We start from the raw sequence: 20766 nt of genomic DNA on the forward strand, positions 1-20766 counted from the left end.
GGAATATCCAATAGATTGACTATTTGGGATATATCCTTGTCTGAGAGCACTCACACTCCTCTTCTATCCCTGTTATTCCCATCCACTCCCAAAAAATTCCTTGTTTGCACTAAAATCCTTCTTTTTATAGGACAGGCTGAATTTAACCTGGAATAACTCAAAGCATCCAGTTCCTTCCTTAATTTCCTTCTCCACTGAAGGAGAGATTCCTAGAACTGACCTGGAGGGACAGGGATCATGGAATCCTGGAATGGTTTGGGTGGCAAGGGACCTTAAAGATCCAGTTCCATCCTTGCCATGGGCAGGGACGCCTTCCACTACTTCCAGGACAACTTCCAGCTTGATCCAACCTGCCAGCGGGATGGCAAATCCACAACCTCTGGATGTTCCCCCAAGTGTTTTCCCACTCCAAAGGCTGGAATCCAGAGCAGAGAGAGCTGGAGAAGAGACAACCAACCACCAGTGATTCCCTGGACCCTTCCCGAGAGCTGCATACCAAATTCCTGGTGTCCTTCCCACCTCTCCCACTCACTCACTCACTCACCACCCTTTAAGGCAGAAACCTCAGGCAAATCCCAACCATCTGTGTCCAGGACATCCTTGGGAATAGTCACATACTCCAGCCATGCTTCCAACATCCATTTTATACAGAGTGCCATAGAATATACAGAAAATTTATATACATCCATGTTTCTGGAATTGGGTTATAATTCATCCGGATCTTTCTTTACAGCGGGATTAGTTCGGATCTTTCGTACAGAGGTACAAAAAAAGTCACATGGAGAATGAAGGGCACATGAGGAGTGCTTGAGTTTCCTTGGAATCTTCATGCTGGGGCAGCTCGGAGCAGGGATTCAGAGGGCAGCATTCCCGGGATGAGCATGGGGACGCAAGATGCTGGGCTGTTTTCCCCCCCATTTGCATATCCGAGTGCTCCAAAAGCCCTGCCAGAGGCAGCGGGAGCGGCTCAGAGCTCCCTGGAAGGGCTGGTTCTCCCAAAAATGCCAAAGGCTTCAGCTCTAAGGAGGCAATTAGGATCCAGCAGGAAATTAATCCGGAGGTATCCTGCTCTGAGCTGCCCCAGCACGGGATGGGACACAGGTGACAGGCAGGAAGGCCTTTTCCAGAGAGGCAGAGCCAAAGGAAAGGGGCTTGCAGGGCACAACATTCCAGACAGGGAGGCAGAGCCCATCCCCAAATTCTCTGTGCCATTAGGAATTCCGCTTAGCGCCAGGACAGGAGCTCGAGAGTATTCCCTGGACTTGTGGAGGGAAAGGTGGGAAGCTGGAGCTGCAGGGTGAGGCCACTTCGGCACCAGCGAGCACTGGGGACATCCTGGGAAAGGAGTTAGGACCCAAGGAGTGTGGCAGTGTCCTGGGAAAAACCCCCTGCCGGGATCCCTCTGCACACAGACTTCCCAAAATTGGATATTCCGGCAGGACGGGCCTGTGCCAGCCCTGCCTGGGACTTCCGACTCTGAGCCATCGGAACTGCACAAAGCCCGGGGTGGGAAGCAGGGGAGTGGAATCCCAAGAAAAACCAACATCAAGGCTTGTTCCTGTGCTGCAAGGATTTTCAGGAATCAAGAGGTGGAGACAGGGAGAGCTTCCCTTCATCCCACAGGTGTGCTGGGAAGGTGGGAATGTCAGGACACGGAGCACGGCATGACACAGTGATGTCAGAGGGACTGGACACAGCAAGGAAAGCAGGAAGAATTCCCAGGGAGCTTACCTCTGGAAGGGGCTGCTCCAGAGCCAGGGAGAAACACGATGTGGGTTGGAGGAAATCGCCTGCCTCAGGCCAGGATTTGCTTTTGGCACTTGGATACGACCTCAGACAGCAGGGAAAAGTGGGAAGATGCGGGAAAGTCCCGGCTGAGGCAGAACAGGACAGCTCGGGAGCAAGGACAGCTCCTACCAGACCTTGGCCACACTTCTGTACTCCCAGAAAAGTGGGAAAGGAAGGTGGGAGATGTCTGATCCCAGAAATCTGGGACCTGAAGCCAGGGAGAACAAAGGCACAAGAGGTATGAACTCAAAATTTTAACATGGAAAAAACAATGGGAATGGAGACAGCAAAGCGCTCAGAGGCTGAGGATGATTCCCTAAGACAAAGCAAGGAATTGCCCCAATCCTTGGACGTTTGGAATTTCCAGCCCTTAAGCAGTTCCTCCGAGCTGGAAGAAAGGGAAGGACATCAGTGACTGCTGATCAGCCCCCTTCCCATCCCTCTCTCCATCCATAACTCCACTGTGGATCTGACTGGAGAGCAAAGGACTCCCAGACCAAATTCCAGCTACCAGCTGCAACATTCCCTCCTCTCCTCCTTCCCACAGCTGCCAAGGCTGGGCAGTGTTTGCCTCCAGCAGGATCCATGGAGCATCGCCTCCTCCACGCAGGAGCCATGAGAGGGAGCTTTGGCATCAGAAATGAGGCTCTTCCCGAAATCCAGTGGCTCTTCCCAAAAGTCAGCGCTGCACAGGCTTGTTTGGGAACAAAGCAACGAGCCCAATTCCAGGCAGTGCTTTCCAGCTGCTTCCTTCAGGGGAATTTCTCAGCAGAGCAGTCCATGCGGAGCCACCGCTGGAATTCCAACCTTCCCTTTCCTGCGGCACCATAACGCTGCAGGGAATCACAGAATTCCAGAATAGTTTGGAAGCTCGTCCAGTTCCCACTCGCTGCCATGGGTAAGGACACCTTTCCCTAGCCATGGTTGTTCCAAGCCTTATCCAACCTGGCCTGGAATATTTCCAGGGGTGGGGAGTCCACACCTCCCTGGCAACGTTTGGATGTTCCTCAAAGGCTGCAGTTACAACCACCATCCCATAATCTGTGGGAATGAAATATTCCTGCTCCCATCCTGCAAAGCCAGGATGTCTATTGCCAAGGGAAGAATATCCCAGAATGGATAAGGGTAAAGCCAGCATTGAGGGGAGCTCCAACCCAGCAATTCCCAAGGCAAACACAGCTGCCCATGGAAATTCAACGGAGGTTCTTGGATACAGCCCCAAAACACAAATCCAAACACACCCATTCCAGCGATAATTAATCCCACCTAATTCCCATTGCCAGGAGTAATCCTGATTATTCCTATGTCCCAATTTGTAAATGAAAGCTGTGTGGGCGATTCCATGGAAATAAATATTATCTGCCTGCAGGGAAAGAGCAGCAAAAGCTGGGAAAACATCAAAGTGCATGGAGAATGTGTTAGATACTGATCCTGGATCCCCACGCTTGGAGCTTTCCCTCCCTCTTATGTGCCCTTGGAAACAGATTTCCCACTTAAATACTGCTTGGGACCATCAGCTATTCCTGGGATCTAACATCCTAAAAGAGCAGAACTGGGAATCACTGGAATTCTATATCCACACTCCCCACCAGCTGTGCCATCCCAGCCCTCTGCAGACACCAAAGTACCTCCTACAAATCCTGTTTACTTCGGAAAAAAGGTCCTAAAAAGTTCCAAGAATCCCATTTAACTGCTTTGGATCATCGTGAGATGGTGGGGAATAGTTTTCCCATGTTTCCTATGTGCTACCAAGGATGTGGGATGAGCCACCAGCACCCAAGAGAAAGGAGGGATGAGGTGGCTCCTGAAACAGGTGAGAGGAACAGGAAGCAAAGAAAAGAGGGAAGTTTTAGGAGGAAATGAATATTCCAAACGGAGAAGGCAGTCCCGAAGGAGAAGGAATACTGATAAATATTGGAAAAGGGCTGGTATGTCCCCAGCACTGCAGGATCCTTCCCAAATTTTTGGCACTGCTGCAACGAAATCAACAATAAAATCAATTTACTGGTGCAGAAGAGCCTCAGCTCCATTCCTCTTCCAAGAAACTCTTGGAAAAGTCTGTGTTGGAAAGGACCTTTAAGGTCACTCAGTCCAAGGAGGAAGGATCAGAATGGATTTTAAGGATGAGGTATGGAATGGGTGACTCTGGGATCTGGGGTGTCAGGCACTTCCAGCGCTGCCTCTGCACAGGGTGGAACATCCTGTTGGAATATTGTGGGAATATCCGAAGATTAGAAGGCACAAAGCTGAAGAAGCAGAAGCCAAGAGATTCGGAAAACTGGAGATGCTTCGTATTCCCAAAGGCAGAGTGGGAAGAGAAAGCAGGAAGTGTTTACAGTACAGATGAAGGAGGTAGCTGCAGCTTTAGCATTTATTTCAGCATTCCAAGGTGTGTTTTTCCAGGAGGAAATGGGAGATCAGCCTTTCTGAATGCCCAGATAGCGAAGGAGTGATGGGAATGGAGACACGGAATGCTAGGGGATCGAGACACAGTGATGGGGATCAAGACACGGAGACATTTAAAGCAGAAATCGTTCCAAGAACGTGGATTTCATTTGGGAGGACTGGATCAGATCTGTTTGTCAACAAACACCAGGAATTATCTGTGATGGGATACAATGAGAGGGGCTCTTTTGTGCCTTTACTCCTTGACCTGTGGCAAGCCCAGCTCCCAGGAATTAGGTATTTCCAGGCTTTTCCAAAGTCCAGTAACCACAGAGCAAAAAAACCGCGGCATTCCAGGCTGCCTCCTGCCAGGGCAAGGGAAGGCCATTCCCATGGGATACAGTTCCAATGGCACAGAGAAGGAAACAGTCACCCAAGGATTGAGTCTTCCAGGACACGGCGGAGGAACGTCAGGGAAGGGACTTTCTAGTGCAACATTTGAGCCATGGAACATCAGCAGGTTCCCACTGGAATCATTTTAGGAGGGAGATATCCCACTTTTCCTCACCTGGAGGCACCTCCCACCAGTAGTTCCATCTAATCCCAGGTATCCATGTCGCTCCCAGGGACAGAGATGATCCTTTTCCTTAGTGTTTTAAAGTGCTTTGCAGATCCCAAGCTCTGCCTTAGTGCTAAGGGTTAATTCCCGCCGGGAATAAGGGCAGGAATGAGCTCCTTATCCCGACTCCTGGGCCAGGAGGGGAGCTAGCCTGCTAGCCCCAGCCTCCCTGCCCCTCAGCTCCCCTTTTCCCCTCAAAGCTTCCCGGATTTTTGTGCGTATTCCTGAAAAATCACCTTGGTAGTGTTTCCTGAGTGCAGGAATTCCTCCTTACCCTGTGCTGTACTCCCGGACCACCTGCTCCCTGCTCCTCTTTTAAGGACCTACAAAAACAAAAGGAACTTCTGGTTGCTCAGAATAAAAGGAGCTTTCCTTCTCCAAATCCCTCTGAATCCAGAGGGGCTTCCTCCCTCTGATTCCACTCAGGGAAAGGTCACCTTTGGAACCTTAAACCACAGGGATAATGTTTTCCTGCCCGCTTGAAGCACTTCTGAAGGCTCTGTAACGGGTAAGGAGCAGGGGCTGGAGCACCCCACGCTGGATGGAGTGGGACATCAGCACTTGGACACAGAATCCCGTGGAATTCCGTGCGCCCAGGGTTATTTACATCAATGCACGCTGGTTATAAAGTGCTCCTTGATGGCATCGGATCCCACTGGCTCCCGGGAAGCACAGCCCTGACCCATCCTGGGGCTTCTGGAGCCCCCGTGGAGAACAGGAACCCCGGGATTTGCCAGGAGCTGAGCTCCTGGGAAGCACAGTGTCCTCCCACAATGGAAATAGCGCCAGTAAGGAGAGGGAAAGGGAGCAACCACAGGATTCTATGGAAGTTAAACCAGGAATTTCTTTTCCAGGGAGGGAGGACGGAACTCCGGGGAGAGCCATCAGTAACTGCTGAGCTCTGAGGGGGACTTGGGTCAATTCAAGGCCTTTTCCAGGTCCCAAGAATGTGTCATTTCCTAGGATAGGTAGTTTTCCTCCTGCTCCCATCATTGGAAAACCTGCCTGGAGAGGTGGAGCAGGCTCCTCCGGGCCCGGAGGCTCAGGTAGTTTTCCTAACAACTTGCTCAAGCTTTCCTACACGGAATTGTGCAGGTGGAGAGAGGGTGGGAGAGGGGAGCAGGCGGCTACCCCCGAATCCAAGCCACTTGGGAAGCAGGGGTCTTGGAATCCTGCCTGCCCATCCTCTCTTGCCTCAGTTCCCAGAGGGAACAGCATGGGAAGGAGAGGATGACTGTGGATTTTCCTTCGGGAAAGCCTCCCTATTTCCTTAATAAATACCTTCCAGCCAGCTCAGCAGCTCTGTAAACATACAAGAGATTGCAACACCAGGAAAAAGTCCATCTTTTCCCTGAATTCCCAACGACAGAGGCTGGCACTGATCCGTGGATGCTGCATATGGGTGGTGTGAGGACCCCCAGGGATCCAGGAGAGACTCCCAGACTCCGCAGGGGCCTGGAAAACAACACCGGGTGCATTTTGCAGTTGATCCATCCACATCCGTGCAGCTCTGAGATGATTCCTGGCAGTCCCACGGGAATGTCGCCGGCTCGGAGGGGTCCAGGGAACCAAGGAGAGATGAGGGTGATATCCAGGAGAACTTTCTGCCAAAGGAGGGACGTGGCAGACGGATTGGGCTCTTGGGAACAGCGTCCTTCCCTCTCAGGAGTATTCGGGGGAGAGAAACCATGGTGCCAGCCCCATTCCTGCTGCGCCTGGCCAGGAAGGGGGGACTGGATTTGGGGGGAATACAGCCCCAATGGCTTTAAAACAGGAGTGTCCTACAAAAGCAATCCCCATGGAAGTGTGCTGAATTGGATCTTGGGCCGGATCCGTGGTAGTGCAACAGGGCCCAAAGTCTCAATCCGCTCATTTCCCAAACCACCGGCTCGGTCCTGAGGGGAGGGGTCTGGCCCGGCCCCCTCCTGCTTCCATCTATCCAGGTATCTCACTCCCAAACTCAGCAGGTGCCTCGGGGCAAGGAATCTGCCTCTGGAATGAGACAGGCTGAGGTAGGGAACTTTAGTGCCTCAGACCCTCTCAGGCCCCGTGGGGCAAATCTTCTCCCAGCCGCAAGCACGCGATTCCAGCACAATCCATCCTCCAGACACCACCACTGTGTCACCCCAGAAGGGATTTTTCCAGCTGTCTCCTCTGATCCCAACTGCCCGATGACAGCCTCCTCCATGGATTATCCCACTGGGATCACTCCACCCCTTTCCCCTGCACTAAAGGGCCGAAATCATGAGGTCGTCCTGCTTGGCAGGGCTGGTTACGTGTCCGGAGGGGGTGGAAGTCCGGATTTTGTCCGTGGCCAGGCATTCCTGGCTGCTCACACCCGTGGGAGTGATATCCATGAGTTCTCCGGATGAACTAAGGGGGAAAGAGGGCGACACAGAGATTCCCGACGAAGGATCCGTCGAGCCCGCAAACAACCTCGGGGGCTTTGGGACCAAGTTGGGCTCGTACTGCGCCCTCAGCAGGATCTCCTGGTCGCTGACGGATTTGGGAATCTCCGCAAAGTCGCTGGAGCTGTCCGACACCATCATGCAGTAAATGTCCTGGAAGGAGCTGCTTTTGCTGTCCAGGTTGAAGAGGCTGTCGATGAACTCGGCGAATTCCAGCACCTGGGGGCTGGGAACGTCGGCCAGGCGGCCGTTGTGGAGCGCCGGCTCTTCCCGAGGGGACAAGGACGCGCGCTCCCCGTCGCTCCCGGTGCCCTCGGCACTGCAGCGGCGCTGGGGGGTGGTGCCGCCGCTGTTGAGGACGTTTTCCGGGGGCTGCGTCTCCTGGGAATGCTTGGAGAGGCTGTCGGCAGCCAGCAGCTCTGTCCGGGAGCTGAGGGAAGGGTTTTCCTCAGGGATAACGGGGTCTATATAAAAGCAGTGCGTCTCGTCCTTCTCCATGACCGCATGGAGGCTGGGGGAGCCCCGGATGCTCCGGAAACCAGAGGAGCGCCGGGAATCGAAGCTGTAGATGGATTCGTTGTCCGAGAGGCTCTCCATGGTGGCCAGAGGGGCGCGGCGGTCCTGGAGCTCCACGGAGAGACGTTCCTTAGTGTCCAGGAGAAGCAGCTCCACGGGGTCTTTCTGCACGGGAGAAAGCGGCTTCGTCTCGTAGAACCCCTCCAGGCTGATTTCTGAATGCGATTTGCTCCTGCAATGGGAAACAGAGAACATGAGGCTGCAGAATTCCAGAACAGCCAGAGGATCCAAGAGTTCCTCACACAGCTCCTCCAACCAGAGGCATCCACAACTCCCGGGAATCTCTTCTCGCTCTGTCCTCCCAGCTGGAAATATCACAAATGGATTCTCCCTCTGCAAACTCTGGTTGTTGCCCTCCTCCCTTTTTTTCCTGGCTCAATAAATCCTTCTCTCCTGCCCAGAGAGGTTGTGGACTATCCCTGACAGTGTTCCCAGCTGGACGAGGCTTGGAACAACCTGGGCTAGTGGAAGGTGTCCCTGCCCATGGCAGGGCTGGAACTGGGTGATCCTTAAATCCCTTCCAACCCAAACCGAATTTGGCTCCAAGTTTCACCTTGGGAAAACCCCGCCTGTCTGGATAAGGAGAAAAAAGGAAGTTTCTTCCATGCCTTTTTCTGACCTTGCTGCACTCCAATTCCTAAGCAACACAAGGGATTTCCCCCCCCTGACATTCCCCAAGACATCCTGAAGCTTTAACTCCCACAAAGGCAGCCCATGCATCTGTCTTTCCCACAACCATGGATCACAATGCTCCAAGAGGTAGAGGACCCACACCTGGAGCCAATATTTCATGGAAAATCCCTCCTTACTTGGTACTGCTGTTCCTTCTGTCTGCTGGGATGGCTCCAGTTCCGATCTGCACAGAGGGGCAGCTGGGCAAGGGCTGGCTCTGGAATATCAGCTCCGGGGTGAGATCCACTTCCGTAGGACTCACCATCACTTTGGCTGCAGAAAGCAGAGCTGTTTTCCCCTTGTTGTAGTTCTCCAAGACCTGTTCAGGGGAAGCAGAGGAACAGCAGGGATTGACTGGAGGCTTTCCAACAGCTGGATTGGCCTCTTTCTTCCCAGAGCCTTCTGGAAGCACGGGGAGATATAGGATTAGATGGATAAATCCTGACATATCCCCGGATGTCACCTGGGCTCCAGTTTCATGGCAGCTCCTGGAATGAACCATTACCACCCAACCTCGTGTCATTCTGACATTAAATGTGGAAACAGGAGCTTCTGGGACTTTGGGAATTCCATTCCCAAACCTCACCACGCTCCACTCCAACATCCCATGCCAAGACTGAGAGGGAGCATCCCCTTTCCTCCTCTTCTCCAAAATAAATGGCCTGGTGTATTTAACCAGCAGCATTCCAGGGCAAGGCTGGCCTGTGCTGGTGTTTTTTGGGATGGCAATTCCCTGCCTTACCTTGTTGAGCCCTTCCATGACCACATAGGGGAGGTGTTCGTGCAGCATGGCCGGGGAGATGATCACCTCGTTGAAGGCCTTGTTGTCCCCCCAAATGGCAAAGTAAGTGGGATCTTCCTGCTCACAGCAGCTGGAAAAAGGGTCCAGACAACAGGGAAAACAGGATGGAAGAGCAGGGCAGTGTTTTGGCACGTGAAAACATCAGGATGCAGAGGGAGAAAAAGGAAAAACAGAGGGAAGAGATGTTAAAATATGTACTGCTCCAAAATTCTGCATTATCCAACAGGGACATGATTATCCAGTACCCAAATGAGTTCCAAGAGAGCTGCAGAGGAACTTTGGACAAGGGCCTGGAGTGACAGGACAAGGGGAAATGGCTTCCCGCTGACAGAGTGTGGGTTTAGATGGGATATTGGGAAGAAATCCTTCCCTGTGAGGCTGGGGAGGCCCTGGAATGGATTTCCCAGAACAGCTGTGGCTGCCTCATCCCTGGAAGTGTTCCAAGCCAGTTTAGATGGGGCTTGGAGCAACCTGGGATAGTGGAAAGGTGTCCCTGCCCATTGCAGGAGGTAGAACTGGGTGATCCTAAGTCCCTCCCAACCTGAACCATTCCAAGATTACATGTGCTGGTTTAGATTAGATATTGGAAGATATCTAATCCTCTTCCCTGTGAGGGTGGTGAGACTGGAAAACTGGGATGGATTTCCAAGGGAAGCCATGGCTGCTCCATCCCTGGAATTTTTAAAATCCAGGCTGGACTGGGCTTGGAGCAACCTGGTCTGGTGGAAAGCATCCCTACCCACGGATCTCCACAGTCCCAACCCAAACCATTCCCTAGCTCCACCAGCACAGACACAACCACTGTCCCCGTGAGACAGCAGGGAAGAAAATCCGCTTCTCCTTGTGTCAGAGAGAGTTTTCCAGCAGGAATTCCAGCAGGAACTGCAGGACTCACCAGCACTGCTCGGCAGGGTGGTTGTGCACCACGTGGATGATGCGGCCAGGGGGGTACAGGGGGGTGCTGGCGCTCAGGGCGATGGTCAGGTCACTGGGATGTGTCCAGAGCCGGTTGCTCGTCACCGAGTTCTCCTCCGGCTCCTCGGGAAGCTCGGATTTGGGAATGCACTTGGTGGCCCCCACGATGATCCGCCACTGGCCCCACAAAGAGAGAGAGAGAGAGAGAGAAAGAGAGAGGAAGGGAGGATTTGAGGAGAGAAAAGCAAAGAAAAGCAGATTCACCTCATAAGATTTGAGAGATTTCAACAATTCCAGAGGCAGGACATTCCCTGTTTGCTTTCACACAGGAGGGATTTGCCTAAGGAAGGTGTGCGAAACACCAACAGAGGTGTCGAGGTAAAACACAGAGACACTGGGAATAAATAAGGAACAATACAAAGACAGGAAAACAGGGAAGCTGGAGACAGAGATAATCCAAGTGTTTGTGAAAGCTGGTTTTCCTTTCTCAATTATATACCCTCTCCAGGTAAATTCCATCATGTTTTATGGTTTTTTTCATCTTAAAGACTGAGGAGGGACAACTTCCCACATTTCCTATCTCCAAGGCATGAGCAGACCTCTTATCCTGAAACAGCATCACCTGGATGTTCCTACAAGCACAGCAACAGCTGTACTTCCAGCGTGTTCCCAGTTTTTACTGGCCAGGAAAAGCCGCAGTTGGAATACAGACTTTAAAAGAGGCTCAGACAGAAAATTCCCTGCTTGGTTATTTGGGATCTGTGATGGTGAAGTTGCAGCATGTGAGCCAGAATGATCCCACTGAGCTCTCCAGCTCTTTCCATCATTCCTCTCATTCCCTAAATAATGATCCTGAGGAGACCTGGAGGAAACCTGCCCTTCCTGTCACTAAAACTCCCCATCCCCGCTCAGAGACATCTCCAGGTGTTGGTTCTTCCCTCTTACCTTTGGTTTGGTGCTTCTTTGGAGAACATCCAGAAGCTGCCGGCGAAATCCCTCCAGCTGAGAGAGACCAATCCTGGAAGAGAGGAAGATGGGATCACGGAAAAGAGGAAGATGTGACTCTCGAGAAGGAGATGTGGTTATGGAAAAGAGGAAGATGTGATTCTGGAAGAGATGAAGATGTGATTCTGGAGAAGAAGAAGTGAGTCTGGAAAAGAAGAAAATGATGGACTGTGGAAGAGGGGAAAACGTGTTCACAACACCTGGGCAGGCAACAGGACAAGAAGGATACAGAGCACAGAAAAACGAGGAATTGTGTTTCAAAGGACACTACAAGGATACAACATGGAGCAGATGGATTCAGAGGTGGGCTGTGGCATCACCCAGGAGCCGGAGCCAGGAGTGAGAGGCCACAGGGAATTACCAGGACAATAACCAGGATCAGATCAGTGAACAGGAAAGGAGGGAGGTGACGGTGGAGAACAACACGGAACAGGTGAGTTGGAAAAGTGTCCCAGAGCTGAATGACGCCCCTGAGGAGATGACAGGATGGACAGGATCATGGCATCCAGGTAAATCCCAGCTTGCCTGGCTCCCGCTCCAAGTCCCTGCTCAGCAGAACGTATCCCAGGAGATGAGGAAGGTGAGGAATGAAGTGGTTTGGAGAGAAGGTGACATGGGACAGGGATTTTGGGACAAACTGGTCCAAATGTGGTGAAAGCACATCCAGAACAGGGCTGAGATAACACAGGGAACCAGGAAGGTGGTACTGATATTCCAGGTACCACAAGGAGGGATTCCAGAGGCAGGACATTCCCCCTTTTCTTTCATACAGGAGAGATTTGCCTATAAAAACCCCAACAGAGGTGTCCAGGAAAAACACAGTGACACAGAACCAGGAAGAAAAACAGGGAGCAATGCAAGGACAGGAAAATGAGGAAACTGGAGACAGAGATGATCCAAGTGTTTCTGAGAGGAAACAGATGATTTGGGACAGAACAGCAGAGATTCATCAAGGAATTCGCACACTTCTCCACTTGCCTGGGCACCAGATCTTTGCCAAGCACCACCGCAGTCACAAACTCCTTGGAATACTCCATGGCATCCTCACTGGAAGAGAAACAGGAGCAAGAAGAAGCAAACAGTGTTTCATTCCCAGTTTGGTGGCAGGGAAACCAGGGGCACAAACCCCAATCCAAGCTGCTCCAGGCTTTGGGGATTTGCACCTTGGAGAAGAAGAGCCTGATCTCCACATCCCATGGCCCAACCATTACCCTGCACATGGCTCTGGATATACCTGGGAAAGGAAGTGCTTGAACTCACTGCCTCACAATCATTTTCCAGTAGTTTGGGAATGGCAGGACAGCCAAGGAAGAAGATATCCCATGCTCCTGAGACTACAATGTAGCACGAAATAACCCCAACGTTTGGGAGAACTCAGATGGCAAATTTCTGCAGCAGCCTGAGTTCCAAGAGAAGAGGGAAGGAATCAGGATTCCCACTCTGACTTTCCACAGGAAGAGGCTGCCTCACTGACCTAGGGATGATCCTGGGCACAGCACAAGTCAGGAGCTACCAAGGGAGCCAGGAGTGGAAGTTTGGAGCAGAAGGTTGTAAAACTCTCCTGAAACATCCTCCTCTGTAGCTCTGAGGCTGCAGAAGACCCAGGAATACTACAAGGAATGTCAGCATCCAGATCCAGCAGCAGGATGGTTTAAAACTCTTGGCTGCTCCTGGAATATGATGCAGGAACTACCACAAGAAGCCTCTCACGATCCATAGCTGATTCCAAGGATCCCCGTGGTATCTGTCAGGGCTAGGAAGACCTTCCCTCACTTCACAGCAATCCAATGGGATGTTTTGTTTGGGAATGACATGACCAGAAGGTCTGTTCCCATTTATAACGGGAGGAATTCAGGATTAATCTCTCCCTGGTTTTGTCCCATGGCAAAGGGAGAGAAACCAGAACAAGCCCTGTGACCAGTTTTAGGCTGCAGTATGACAGAAATCACATCCCAATTCCAATTTGTCTGGAAAAGGAGTCTGAACAACCGGATCAGCTGCTGCAGACACCTGCATTGCTCGAGTGTCTCCCTTATTCCCATCTGTTCAGGGAGATGGGGAAACTGGGAGTGAGCAGAGAATAAGGAAACTGCACTTTTCCATTAAAATCAGAGCCACGGATAACTCAGGTATAAACCAGGATATTCGGGAAAGCGGCCCCCTGCCGTCCTAACCTGAATTCCAAACTATATCCCAGAGGAAACACTCGGCTTCTGCAGGCTGCCTGTCCGTTTCACTGCTCCCTAGAGCCCCACAAGCAGGATCCAGCACATCCCAGGTGTATCCCAACACCTACCTGAGCAGCCCACCTGGGGGGGAATAGGCAAAGCACTTCAGGGATGGATACTGGGGGCGCAGCAGGAAGGACAGGATGGCAGCTGTGCCAGCTCCCAGGGAATGCCCAACCACAATCAGACCGTAGTGTTTTGTTCCTCTTCCCTAAAAAACATGGAAACAACAAGGAATAGAGGTCAGGTTGGAAATTAAATTGAATTTATCTCCCAGAAATCTCTCCCTTTCCCCAGTTTTGGAGTCTTCCTTTATACATGAGCACTCCAGATTCCAGCTGAACAGCTCCTTGCTTGTTCTGAATCATGGAATCTTCTTGGAATCCTGGAATGGTTTAGGTTGGAAGGGAAGGGAGAGGATCATCCCATTCCACCCCCTGCCATGGGCAAGGACATCTTCCACTAGCTCAGGGTGCTCCTAGCCCCGTCCAACCCATCCTGGAACACTTCCAGGGATGGGGCAGACAGCTTTTCTGGGAAACCTGTGCCAGGGACTCACTGAAGGCTGGAATTCATTCACTTCTGGAATTCTACATTTGGCCTACTGGCACTTCCCTGAAAGAAAAAAAGGTGGGAAGAAAAAGGAAAGGCACATCAGCTGTTTGAATTACTCAGGATTTGATGGGAGCCTTTTGCCCTTCCTGTTAACATCCAAGCCCACACAGAAAGTGCCTCTACACCTCACTGGATGCTTTTCCCTGGAATATCTGTCCTTGGCAACCGTCAGAAACAAGGTCCTGGGCTGGTGGGACCTGGGATGGCACTTACGGACCTAAAGCCAGGAAAAATTCCTCCTGAGTAACAGGAACAACCCCCATTTTCCCTTTCTAGGCAGAGAGGAATGAAGCTCCATCCCAAAAAGCCGGATTCTGGCTTGTCTCTCCCTCCATCCACCAAATATCCCAAGGCAGCCTTTCAACAACTATTCCCGACATATAAACCAAGGTAAGCTGCTTCCCAACATTTCCCTTGAGTCCTGTGACATCTCCCTGCCACTGGGAATGTGCCCACAGGGACAGTCAGCACGGCATTCCGAGGAAAATCTCCATAAAGATGGGATTTTAGTTCCTGCTGATTTGGTTTTAATGCTCCCTGTCCCGCATTGCCACCACGTGGGACTTCCTGCCTCAGGAAAAGGAAAATAATCAGGAGCTCTGCAGTGAGCAGAGTGCTTTATTGGTGCTTCCAAAATAAAAAAAGCCTTGTGGGAAGTCTGGATGGGGCTTGGAGCAACCTGATCTTGTGGAATGTTCTCTGCCCATGGCAGGGGGTGGAATGGGATGAGCTTTAAGGTCCCTTCCAACCCAAACCGTTCCATGAATGAGTAACTAGGTGGAAATCCAGAGGGACAGGAATTAAAGGAAGAGCTGAGAAATGAATGCAACAGACTCAGGGACACTGAGATTCCCTTAAAACCCAGTTTTTTATGGAAATCTTATCCTCTGTCCAGAGACAAACTCATACTCACCAAATCCCGTCCAAAAGCTTGGGACAGCACCATCTCCTGCTCCAGCTTCTTCTTGATGTACTCAGCAGACAGCACCATGCCCTGTGGGAAGCAGGAAGACACAGCAGGATGTAAATGGGATCTCAACATCCAGCAGCCAGAAGGTGAGGAAGCTCTGGAATGTCCATCAGCATGGAGGGAGAACTGACTCCCCTCTGCATTTCCAAAATTTTGGCGTTTAAGGGGTAATTAAGGAACACTCCAAGGGCCTATTCCTGAGCTTTTAGAGGGAAAACCCTTAAACACAGGATTGTGGATTTGGTACTTCGGGCCCCAGGACCTGGGGCAGAACAGAGAAATAGACTTGGCTATTCTGAATATCGGTGTTTTAAAAGCCAAATTATCCTATTCCAGGTAAATCTGTAAAGGAGTTTTCCATTTAAATCTGGGAATAAAAGTGTGAATTATTCTGAGATAATAATACAAACACCAACAGGAAAAGTGGCAGCACTAGGAATTAGTTCCTGCCTTCTCCAGCCATAAGTATTAAGGGAATTTGGCTGTCAGAGGACATTCATCCCAAATTATTAAAAGTTTTTATTCCCTAGAAGTTAAGAAGTGCTGGAAGATGGGGAAGATCATATCTGTGTCTAAACATTCCTCCTCTCTGCTGAGGAGTGTTGCTCCCTCTGTGTGGTGATACCAAATCTAGTTGATCCAATTCCAAGTGCAGTTACAAACAAGCAACTGGAATTTGGTTTGTTGCATAAATTCCTGGTGGTGCCACAGTTTAATTCAGTGGGGAGTGAGCCTGAACTCCAAAAAATGGGGGAAAAAATGGGGAAATCATCTCTTTGGCTGTTTTTTCTTTAAATCCCCACCTGAAAATGGTGTAAGTACAATGGGAATGTTACTGGGGGCTCACTCTCCATCTCTGAGATATAAAAGGATTCCTGGCTCCAAAAGCAAAGAAAAATATATGTAAATAACAATATATAAAACCTCAGTTATCCTGGAGAGCTGGATCGGGGGCTGGAGTTAAACATGGCAGGATAACCAGAGGGGAAAATCAGGGTAACATCAGGGAGAAATCGGAGGGACATCGGAGGAAGAGCTGAGGGGGAAAATGGCGGGGGGGAAATGAGGGGGCAGAAATTTGGCGGGAAAATGAGGGGGGAAAAATCTAAATCAGGGATAAATCTAAATCAGGGATAAATCAGGGATATCAGTGCTGACTCTCTTGCAGCAATATCACCTCATCAAGCCTCCAGAGATCAAGTTTTATTCCATTCTCGTGGAATTTCTTGGATTATTTCAAAGAGGGGTGGAAAGGAATAAGAGAAGCCAGTGAGGACAAGAAAGCAAAGAAACATGGAATTTTCCGGGTGCTCAGTATCCAAAATGCCCTTGATCCCAATCTGGATGTTGGAGAGGGAAAGCAGGACAGCGGAGACCCTATTCCATGGAAATGGGAAATATGGGATGCTGCCACCACCACAAAGCACCGCAGTGGTTGTGCCTTATCCCAGCTCCCAGCAGCTCCCCAGCTTCCAGAAGAGTCTCCATTCCCAATCCTAATGAGAAGTGAGCAGCAGGGCACTGATCTAAATTCCCACCATGAATTTGGGATTCTATTTTTAGGGAGCGTGACCCAAATCCACGGTGATGTCACTGCTGGGATGTTAGTCAGCCTTCAGGATGTGTTTTTGGTAATTATATCCTAATGGAGACAGGGATTTTAATTGTTATGGAATGACACTGCAAAATTCCATTTAGATTTTCCATTGGAAAAAATTCCTAAATTTCATGGAATCCTGGTTTGGGTTGAAAGGGACCTTAAGGATCATCCAATTCCATGAGCAGGGACACTTTCCATTAGCCCAGGTTGCTCCAAGCCCCATCTAACCTGGTCTTGGACACTTCCAGGGATGTGGCATCCATAAATTCTCTGGGAAACAAATCCAATTTTGAGTTAATAAAACCATTTGGGCTTAATTTTGGAAGTTGACATGTAAATAAACAAATGGAGCAAGGATTTAGGGAAAGGGAATGGAAATATTCTGCATTGGTTTGCATCCCAAAGGCACAAAACTGCTCTGGGATATTTGAGATTTGGGGGGGAAAGCCTTAGAGGGGTCTATTTAGGAGAGAAAAATGTAGGAAATTCTCATTACTGGATGTTCTACCAACCTGGGATCATGGCTGAGCTTCCAGGACTTTCTAGCAGCTCCTTCTTGTCCTCCTGGTTGGTTCAACACCAGGAAACAAAGCTCCATAACATCCTATTTTCACTAATTTTGTCCTGGGAGCTCAACAATTAAATCTGGATTCACCCCCTTGGCTCGGGATTATTTTTAGAATTAACTTTGTTATAAAATCAGAGGATTTTATTGCAAAAATAGTGAAGTTGGATTCTTCTTTGAGTTATAATTCCTTTTTTTTTTTGGCATTCTAATCCCTAAACTTTAGTTCCAGCTCTATTTTTTTGATGCAGAATAGCTCAGAGCCCTGATAAATACTTTTTAATTGTGACATTGGAGCTGTGCTGTGACAAAAAAATCTCATGTAAACAGCAAGACTGGGAATTTTAGGATGGCTGATGGACACCCCCGGGACAGGTGAGATAGAATCAGCAGGAAAACACCCCAAATCAAACAGATCCTGGGAAAGCTCCCACATAGCCAAGTCCTTGTTTCCAAATTAAATGCGTGAGATATTGGATTTGTTTGGTTATTAAACTTGGCTCCTGGACATTAAAAATGCCTTTAAAATTCCATTATCTCCCTTAGTTTTCCCTCAGGAATCCACAGCACATTACTGTCTGCAGATTAATATTGATAATAATTCCAGACAAAGTGAATATTCCTCTCCTGGCAGCAATCCCAAAAAAAAAAACCAAAACAAAACAAAAAAACCACAAAGGACAAATAAAAGCTCTGGCTGGAACAAAGGGAATAAACTGATAATGTTCCATGGAAGTCACGGGCGGAGGAATATTTTCATATAAAGATCAAAAGCAAAGCCAGTTTCTGCAAGGATCTATTCCTGGATTTTCATTGAACCATGGAATTCTGGAATGGTTTGGGTTGGAAGGGACCTAAAAGCCCATCCAGTCCCATGAACAGGGACACCTTCCACTCGTCCAGGTTGCTCCAAGATCCATCCTCCAAAGTGTTCCTGCCCATAGCAGGGTTTGGAAAAGGACCTTTAAGGTCCCTTCCCCTCCAAACCATCCCAGGATTCCATGATTCTACTTCGTAAAGCAGAGGGAAAAGGTTTGGCATTCTGGCAGGATGCCACGAGGGAAGCAGGAGCTTCCAACTCATGGCTCCCAAGGACTTCCAAGCTCCATATCCCACCTTGGGCAACACCTGATCCCCCCCAGCAGCACTTCCAGCGACTGCTCTGTTCCTTCCAACCTTCACTCTGGATTTTCCTTTCCCAACCTGGCACTGCAGCTTTGGCAGCTGCCAAATTCCCAATCATCTTAAAAACTTGGCACGTTGTTCCTTTGCCAGACAGGGGCAAAGGTCAGCTCTGGAATAAATGGATTTAGCCAGCCGAGAGCTGCTCACAGACACGGAGCATCCATCTAATTTCACGGATCCGAGTCCTGCAGGGATCCTTGGAGGACATTCCCACCACAGCAGAATTTTAAGCACACTCTTAGGCTTTGATTGAAAATTCCTTAAAGGTCGTTGGGAGAAAACATCATTTGAGTGGCTCCAGGAATTTTGTTCTGGGTCTCCACGATGCCCTTCCGAGTTTGGAATTCTCTAATTGTATGGAGTTTTCAATTACACGCCCAGCGATTTTTACTGTTCCCAACGATTTTAACTATTCCCACTAATTATTTAACACCTCAAAGCCCTTTCTGTCACTCCTTTTTCAAGTAATTAAGACCATTTGGGGGTTTATAATTAAAAAGTGAAATAATTAGAAAAATCCACAGGGTTTGGTTTGGGATCATTTTCCCTTTGTTTTCCCCACCTTGTGTCCCAGCCACGTTCCATGGTGCCCCTCAACCGGCAGGCGCTCCGCGTCCCCCGTCAGATCCGTCAGGGCATCCTGGAAGAAAAGCAGTCACCTTGCTTCAGGTGAGTCAAATCTGGGACATGATTCCAAACTGGGAAGGGCTCCAACTCTCTGGAATGTCCACCGGGGAGGCCACCTCATATCCCACTTACTTTTGGGGACAGAGTTCCACGGATGCTGATGACCACCTTCTTCTTGTCATGGTCCACGGCCACGTAGAAAGGGGTTTCATAAACCTGGAAAAGATCAGGAGAGACATTCCCGTTGGATTATCCTCAGGGAAAAGGAGGCAGAGAGAGCAACAGGATTTGTGTCCAAACGACACAAATGGACATGGAGAGAAAAGGGCTTTGTTTCCCTTCTTTGTCCCACTACAGCCGGAAGTGGGTAAATCCTGCTGGGAAGGGGGTCTGGGATTGTCCTTACAGCATCATGGCAGGAAGTGTAGACGATGTCCACGGAGGTCATGTTCTCATCCAGGAAGTGGCGCCGGATGGCGATGGCGTTGCAGCCACAGCAGTTGTCCTCCTCGATGGTGACGCCGGGAGCGTAGCGCGGACGTGACGGGCACAGGCAGCAACATCTGCGGGAGGGAAGCACAGCTTTGAGGGAAAAAGGCTGGATTTGGAGTGGCATTCCCAGAGGAAAGGGAAAGGTGGACACTCCAAGCCCTATCCCTACGGCAGCGAGTGCCGAGGGAAGGATAAAACCACAGAACAGCCTCAAAATCTGGGCTCGGGTGCAGTTTTCCTTCTGAGCACCAGAGAGAGCTACAGTGCAGCCAGTCCCGAAGGAATCCAAGCATGGTGGGGTGGGATGCCTCCTCAAAGGATACTATGCTTGGAAGTGCAGTTTTCCAGCGCTTCAACACAGAAAAGCCAACACTGACCGAGCTCCAGGTTTATTTATAGGAAAAAACCGGGTTTAGAATCATCCCAAAATAAAAAGAGAAGCACGGATTGATTTTCCTTCTTTCTCTCTCATAAATATAAGTATTCCCAAGGAATTACCTTCCTCCCAGTAGTCCAAAAAGTGCCAAAAGCTCATCCCCAAATTGAATCTAGTGACAGAATTCTGGCAGCTGGAAACAAAACCCTGCACCAGGGCAAAAATCCTGAGCTGGAAAAATCCAATTAATCCAAGGGAGCACAGCCCAAGCCAGGCAAATCTTGGAGGTCTTTTAATCAGGACCCAAATGTCAATTCCCTGATTTTTGAGCTCCAAGAAGCTCTTTTTGGACTTGGTGTTGTGCCAGGTGAGTTCTCTCCGCTGGCTGTTCCATGCTCCAGAGAGGATGGAGCAGAGGACAGGCTGGTTTATTTACGAGGAACTGGAAGGGATTCAGGAAGCATTTGGAATATGAGGCCCGGAGAGATGGAAAGAAAAAACATGAGGAGAAAAAGGCAGAAAAGAAATCAAGCAGGGGTGGAACAGCAACAGGATGAAATAAATGTGGGGAAAAACAAAGGGTATCTCTAAATGTGGGAAAGCCAGGCAGGGAAGAAGGGGTGAGGGTGGGCACTCACGAGCAGGATCTGGCCAGGCGGCAGAGTCCACACGTGGGCTTCCTCATGAGGTAAATGGGCCATCCATAGGCAGCCAGGGCGAAGAGCATGTAGTAACACACCTCCCGGTACCGCTGCATCTCTTGCTGGAAGACACGGGACTCCCTGAGCCTGGAAGCTCTTGGAATTTCCCCCCCCCATTCCCTTTTCCCATAGTTAGACACGTGCCGAGAGCCAGCCCCCTCTCCCAGCTACACTGCGGTGACTGAGGACAACGAGGTGGGGATGCCAGGCAAGAGCCACCCCCCCTCCCAAAGATTT

At 50.1% G+C, this 20766-nt stretch overlaps 1 protein-coding gene across 1 annotated transcript in view; it reads right to left on the reverse strand.

Annotated features, from left to right (window-relative positions):
* Positions 1 to 626: 626 nt before the first annotated feature.
* DAGLA (diacylglycerol lipase alpha) overlaps positions 627 to 20766 on the reverse strand; it is a 57059-nt gene continuing 36919 nt past the window's right edge. Inside the window, exons 10-21 of the mRNA XM_069016266.1 lie at positions 20467 to 20591; positions 19367 to 19523; positions 19093 to 19176; positions 18896 to 18973; positions 14927 to 15007; positions 13467 to 13609; positions 12149 to 12217; positions 11111 to 11183; positions 10146 to 10342; positions 9191 to 9320; positions 8586 to 8767; positions 627 to 7948 (exon numbers count right to left, since the gene is read on the reverse strand). Coding sequence (XP_068872367.1) covers positions 7021 to 7948; positions 8586 to 8767; positions 9191 to 9320; positions 10146 to 10342; positions 11111 to 11183; positions 12149 to 12217; positions 13467 to 13609; positions 14927 to 15007; positions 18896 to 18973; positions 19093 to 19176; positions 19367 to 19523; positions 20467 to 20591 — 2247 coding nt within the window. The 3' untranslated portion in view covers positions 627 to 7020. The remainder of the gene's footprint in view (positions 7949 to 8585; positions 8768 to 9190; positions 9321 to 10145; positions 10343 to 11110; positions 11184 to 12148; positions 12218 to 13466; positions 13610 to 14926; positions 15008 to 18895; positions 18974 to 19092; positions 19177 to 19366; positions 19524 to 20466; positions 20592 to 20766) is intronic.

The sequence above is a fragment of the Aphelocoma coerulescens genome, chromosome 5 (assembly GCF_041296385.1).
Source record: "Aphelocoma coerulescens isolate FSJ_1873_10779 chromosome 5, UR_Acoe_1.0, whole genome shotgun sequence".
In the NCBI taxonomy this organism is placed as follows: Eukaryota; Metazoa; Chordata; class Aves; order Passeriformes; family Corvidae; genus Aphelocoma; species Aphelocoma coerulescens.